The sequence below is a fragment of the Wasmannia auropunctata genome, unplaced genomic scaffold, assembly GCF_000956235.1.
Source record: "Wasmannia auropunctata unplaced genomic scaffold, wasmannia.A_1.0 LD334538.1, whole genome shotgun sequence".
NCBI classification, from domain to species: domain Eukaryota; kingdom Metazoa; phylum Arthropoda; class Insecta; order Hymenoptera; family Formicidae; genus Wasmannia; species Wasmannia auropunctata.
Genome location: NW_012028352.1, coordinates 981,373 through 987,719, shown reverse-complemented (window position 1 = coordinate 987,719; position 6,347 = coordinate 981,373). Strand labels below are relative to the sequence as shown.

The 6,347-nt window shown below is 36.7% G+C and overlaps 1 protein-coding gene across 6 annotated transcripts; it reads right to left on the bottom strand.

Moving 5' to 3' along the window:
* Positions 1-2,066: 2,066 nt before the first annotated feature.
* Positions 2,067-5,966, bottom strand: LOC105458410. 6 transcript variants are annotated; one of them, XM_011703695.1, is made up of 5 exons: positions 5,487-5,966; positions 5,179-5,253; positions 2,873-2,995; positions 2,445-2,546; positions 2,067-2,359 (listed from the first exon to the last, which is right to left on the bottom strand). In XM_011703695.1, the coding sequence occupies exons 2-5, from the start codon at positions 5,251-5,253 to the stop codon at positions 2,282-2,284; spliced, it is 378 nt and encodes a 125-aa protein (XP_011701997.1). In that variant the 5' UTR covers positions 5,487-5,966; the 3' UTR covers positions 2,067-2,281. The 6 variants fall into 6 exon arrangements, with proteins under 6 accessions (XP_011701997.1, XP_011701999.1, XP_011702001.1 ...); XM_011703697.1 differs by lacking the exons at positions 5,179-5,253; positions 5,487-5,966 and adding exons at positions 3,685-4,037; positions 4,191-4,463; XM_011703699.1 differs by lacking the exons at positions 5,179-5,253; positions 5,487-5,966 and adding exons at positions 3,178-3,281; positions 3,862-4,458.
* Positions 5,967-6,347: the final 381 nt, after the last annotated feature.

Below are 6,347 nucleotides of genomic sequence, written 5' to 3'. Positions count from 1 at the left end.
TTAATATCTTGACAAAGGATGCCGGGGAATAGTCGTAGGCGACACGCATGCCTTCGGGGATGTTTCAAGCGATAGGTAATGATCCCGCGTGTGATCGCGACACCGCGACACCGCGGCGAATCCTGGTGAAATGTAGGAAGCTGATTTTCCACCGTTGACGCGGATGTCTTTCGTAATCCTCCACACGTGGAGAGACACCGCGCACGGCCGTTGTCGGGTTTTTCATAAATTATCTTCAGGGTCGCGGATCAAGTGGATAGCGTTGCCGATACCGAAGGGAGTAAACCGGATCTCCGGGCGACAGTCGGGCGATTAAAGCACCGCTAATAAGCGAACATTAAACACGCAGAATTTGCATATATGCTACTTATCGACGAGTGACATTTAAAGAAAATAGCGATACATCATCTGCGACGAAGATTTCTTCGGGAATAATCGTTATGAAGTGGTTGCGAGGATTGTCATACTCCCGACATTACGTCACGTCGCGCACAAAAGATTCATCGCATTCGTACTTTAATAGACAATGAAACACGTCTAATAATTTATCTCAATACATCTATATTCGCATAGCGTAAAGTTTATTTATACTGCTAGTTATAAATAGGAAAAAATTCTAACAGGTTGACGTACGTTTACAGCTTCTTTGTTTATTCGTTAGAGACAAACTCCGCTGTCAACCGAGCAGATTTAATTGCCTTTGTTGCTAATTGTTGGAATCAAATAAATTATACACGAACGCTGAGAGAAAAATTTCGTTTGTTTTCAAGAGAATTGAAAATTTCATCAATAATTCACGAAGTCTCGAGTCGTGGATTCTCGCTGCAAAGAAAGGAGCGTCTGACCTCGTGTCACAGGTTTGTCCACTCCTACGAGGTCCACGGCACTTTCTTGACCACTCGAGAAGTCGACGCGAGTCCTTTCTTCCTCTATTACCAGCCACCAAGGACGACGCTTCTCGTTCCTCGTTTTCTCCATTTTTCTCTTTTTGCTCGAATTGCGAGCTCGCTATGCTCGCAATCGTGGGGGCTTTCTTCGCGCGGAAGGCCGAGCACGTGAAATCAGGTTCGGTTTTTTGTAAGGCTCGAAAGGTTGTCGTCCTTAATGATTTTTATGTCTTAATTTGATTTATTTAAGGTGTTTTATTGCGCGAGAGCGCAACATTATCTTCGACAAACATAACTGCGCGCTTTCCACGCTCCAATTATCGTATATACTTCAACATAAATCATAGGCTGTACTCCACTGAGCTTTAATTTAATATTTTAATTTGCAATTTTTCTATCTATATCTTCTCAATGTATATCGGAATACAACCGACCGGATGGGACATTGTAAATAGCATATTAAAAGTATAGGAGTCGATCAATTCTCCCGTCACTTTTACTATCGTCGTCGTTAAGACCGTCTCCATTTAACGGAATAGCGTTTAATCGCGTTATCCTTGGGATTCTATATAAAAATGCGTTTTTATGCGGAAGAATCTATAATCGAGTCTGATAAATCGACGACAATAAAGGCTACATCGGCAATTTAATGATCTGCAGAAGTATTCAATTGCGCGAACGTGATAAGCTATAAAAATAAGGAAGCGTATTCCTGGATCGAATAAGGTCGAAATTACGAAAGAGACTATAGCACTGCGGGTGTTCCGCGTAACGAGACGCGCATGCAAAATGCAAACGGAAAACTGTAACATCGCAGCTAGTGTCTAAGAGAGAAAGATAGAGAAGAGGGTGGGGTTCGGCTGGTCAGCCACGACGAGCTCTCACTTTCTATTGTCCGATCATGCCAAGAAATTGTCGGGCATGAATTTGATTTAACACTCTTGCCGTGAACAGCACTCCTTCGATTACAACAATTTCGCAATTAATTCCTCGATTAAAATGGATATTTGTATTTTTTAATTTCACGATTTCTTTTTGCAGTATACATTTTTTGATAAACACTTCTCGGAAATTTCGTGCAAAATGTAGCGTTAGAAATATGGTTGAAAATGATGTATTTTTTTAATTTCGTGAAAATGTAATTGTTCATTTTATAGAGAACCGTAGAGAAATTTTTAATTCTTTTTGTAAATTCTATTTTATTTAACAGCGATAAATAAAGCAGATATCTCTGTTATTATTCCTGCATCGGCAAACTAGGGATTCGCGAGTTATTTTCACCTTCCTTCACAGAGTTATATCCTTGTTGACGTTACGCGTTCGCGAGAAGCTTATATATAAAAGAGTTTATTAATGTACATACAACACTATTTATATAAAAAATATAGGAGTTGTTAGATCTTATTTCCATTCACGTCTCTGTAAAGCTCGTCGTTGTTGCCGTAAAGTCTCGGTGAATCTTGGCAGTCGACCTATTAAAATTAATTGAAAGAGAATCGAGAATTAATTTAAAATAATATTGTATGCCTCTAAATCCTGTGTATATAATTTAATTACCTTAAACCACCAGTCACAAACGCGAGTGGTTTGACTAAATACTGTACCGTTCGGGCAAAGGAAACTAAACTGACGTCCATTTGGTAAGCACCAATGCCACACCTTGAATGAAAAAGAAAAAAATATCAACTCTTTTTATAATTATTAATTTATTATGATTTTCCCAATTTAATTCAAGTTAAACTCTCCAATATTTTAAATTTAGAAATAAAACCTAAATTTATATTATTCTCCAAGCAATATTCGATATTGTATATATTTAATAATCAACTTGTTTGTTTAAAATTAATCTCACGTTAGTTCTCTCTTTTAATTTAATTTGTTAATGAGATCAATAGGTTTTCATTAAGTATATGATACAACTAAATGCATTTAAATAATCTCGAAATATTAAAATGAGAACTTGTTCGGTGACCATATGGACGCACCTGACATCTGGCTTCGGGATCGGCATAGTATCCAGGTAGCTTCCCTCCACAGGTAAACGCAAGTCCAAACGGCACTGTATTGTAAATTGGATAGTCCACGCCAGGTGTGTAACCATCCACTTGCTGCAACGCATAAATAATTAAGTATGTGGCTTGTAGAAGATAATTATTCTTTTTTTTTTTTAACAGCTGTCACCGATTCAACCGCAAATCGTTTTCCTTGATGAAATGAATCCTTTATGAATCTTTATTTTAATTTTTTTTTTAAGTGATTACATAATTATCACACTCTATTTGGGGCGTACATACGTTCTAATTTGCATTGCAAATTACGGTGGTTGCATCGAAACAATTAGCGAAAACAGTGGAACTTGGAGAAGCACAACCACGTAGAATCACTGTTATTGTTCTGTTGAACAATAACAATACGTTTCGACATATATCATCTTGACAATGGAATATGGCATGAATGTGAACACATGCCGTAAATCGGGCTTCCTCTCTCTTTAACGCGAGCACGCATGTTCAGCCCTAATTAGCTTACATCAATAAATATTATAATTTATTTCTTTGCATTAATTATCACATGCAAAGCAATGCAACGGTTATATAAAAGTGTCCTTTTAATGATGCCCTATATTACACAAAAATTGCTCTATTTGAAATATTATTTTTAATGTTTTAAATAAATTATTATTTTCTCAAGCATTTTGATTAAACTATGTATTAGAATAAATTAGAGCGACATTAAAAGTATTAATCTTTTTACAACCGATATTAAATTAATTAGCATTATTTAACAATGTTAATACATCAATGTTTTCCGGTGCTTCACTTTAGGGCTAGAAATAGAACGCGATACAAGAGCGTTTTCGTAATTGGCCATCAGTCAAAACGAGAAAAAATAAAGAGGCAGTTGCGACACGGCGCGTCGGTTCGAAACCGTTCAGTGCGTGCACGTGCCAATGTTTGACCGGAAGTCGGGTTACATTGTTCCTCCCTAGCGGATGCGCATCTCCGCGGCTTTGTATGCGATCTCTTGTTTACGATTTCACGTGTACGTATGCAGATGTATGGTCCCTTCCGTCTTCACCCGCCGAATCTAACTGGTTGACTTCAACGCGCGTGGTGAAAAGCCCGGAAAAGGTTGTCTAGTTACGTTGCACTTTTATTTCCAAGGAATATATGCCACAGTGTCAAAGTTTAAGCGGATCCGTGCGATGCATATTTAATGAAAATATTTAAGCATAAACGTAGCAAAATTACAGTCGCGTATAGTTCAAAGAAAAAGATAATTTTAATAAATTAAAATTCTTACTCGGGTATAAATAAATTTTGCTTGTGAAAAAAAAAATCGAGTTTTTGTCATTACAGAATGACGTTGTGAATGATGTCGTTAGTCGAAGCAGGATAGTGCGAACATTGCATAAATTAATTGACTGGTCTTATCTTTCCGTTTGTTAGCTTCGTGGCATTGAAGCTGCGTTTTATTTCTCGGCTTATTATTCTCTATCCCGATTTTCATCGGTTTCGCGTTCATCATTTCCGGTGAAATATGTCTTTTAGCTGCTAATTGCAGGATCGGATGCGACGAGCCCGAATGTACACATGCATTGTCTACTTTTCATTAAAAAATTTTAATTCAATATAATATTTTACAAATACAAATATTATAATGTGTTACAAATATAAATATTTTTCGATATTACATAATAATTTGAATACAAATAAGTTGAATATTTTTGAATAGAAATAAGAAAACGTGACAACGGCTAATTAACCACGTGTTACTTTTTTTCAGAGATCTCGTACTATTGTAATTGTAATAACGAAATCATGAGACGTTTCGAATTTCGGCATTGTAGAGATATTCATGAGTTGCACTTTAGAATTCGTCCGGATTAAATTCAGAACAGACTTCGTCTAACGAGGCGCTTCGTGCGCGGACGAGAGAACATGTTCGTGTAACACCGAGTTAATTAATGAATTACTTCATGTTACCACCTTAAGAGAAAGATGATGCGTGCAGGCACGGTTCAGTCGCTGTTATTGTTACGCGATACACCGTGAGAAGTGACGATGAAAATGATAATTTTAATATACGTAGGTAGGTTTTGTAAAAGTGGAGTATTTACGAAATATTTCCCCCGCCATCGCGTCATGCATATTGCGTAATTATCGTGTGATACAATCTTTCTCATGGATTCATAAAAAAATTTTTTTTGACAATCGCAATATTTGCGAGTTTTGAGAAACGGTTTGCAGGAAGATTGAATGACTACTAGGAACTTTTACTTTTAACTTACCGCCATTGCTTCATAAAGTAAAAACGCGCCGAGAAGCAAAAGGGAAGCGCAGATTATCTGGTACCTTGAAATCATCTAAAAAATTGAAAATTTAATTATTCGATAATATTAACGCACATAAATTAAAAGTATATGAATAAATATTTTTTACAGATACAAATAGACTTAAATTTACAAATATTTGTTTTATTAATTTCATTGTTATACAATTTCAAAGTGTTACTGTGGATTATTTTTGACAATGAAAAATACTCGAAATTAGTGAAAAAGAGACGGGGTGGAGGATTAATTGCAAGTGATTTGCTTACCTTTTCGAAAAATCTGATCCCCTTAGTCCGCAGTGTCGTGCTGCGTGGTGATCATTTATCTTTCCGTGTTCCCTGTCCCTTCAGTTTTTCGTGTACCGCACTTACTCGATTTGCTTCGGGTTCGTAAGGCGATGCTACTTCCAAAGTATCTTTCTCAAAGGATTGTTCCACGAGGTGGTGGTATATATATGGCTTTAGACATCAGCCGGGCAAAAGGGGGGACTCTTGAGAGTCTCTCTTTCTTGGGGCTCCCACATCAGACGAACGGAGAAAGAGAAGATCCCAGAGCGGTGGAAGGAGGGATGTTCTTCTGTGGTGCAGCAGATTCTTCTTACGCAATCGTCTTTCGTGCTCTAACACCCGTGAAAATATTCGTAACCATCGTACTTGAACCGCTGTGATACCTATGCTCTTCTTTCTGTCTCCCTCGGAGATATGCATATAGTCCGAATAGAAGAAGTCCAAATAATTAAAATTTTTTATTCTTTTTGCATCTGGATCTTTATGGAAATTTGTTAAACTTTTTATAAAATTTTATTCAAACTTTTTAGTTATTTTATTATAATAAGGCAAAAAAAAAACGCAAAAGGGCTAAGGCCCTTTTTTGAGTAATGTACCACTCCGAAATGTTAAATCTATCGAAAAATTTTAAAGGAGGCTTAATCAAGATATACTCAATGAATTAGCTACTTAGGAGTTATGTATCTAATTATCCTCGCTGTCTTAGAATTGCAAACGACTAAGCGAAATGCCAGTTATGCAAGTAAAAATATAGTTCGCACCTGAAGATAAGGAATTAAATTGCAAGATAAAAAATTCGCAATTTAATTTACATCTCGCACTAATGAGAAGGCAACATTT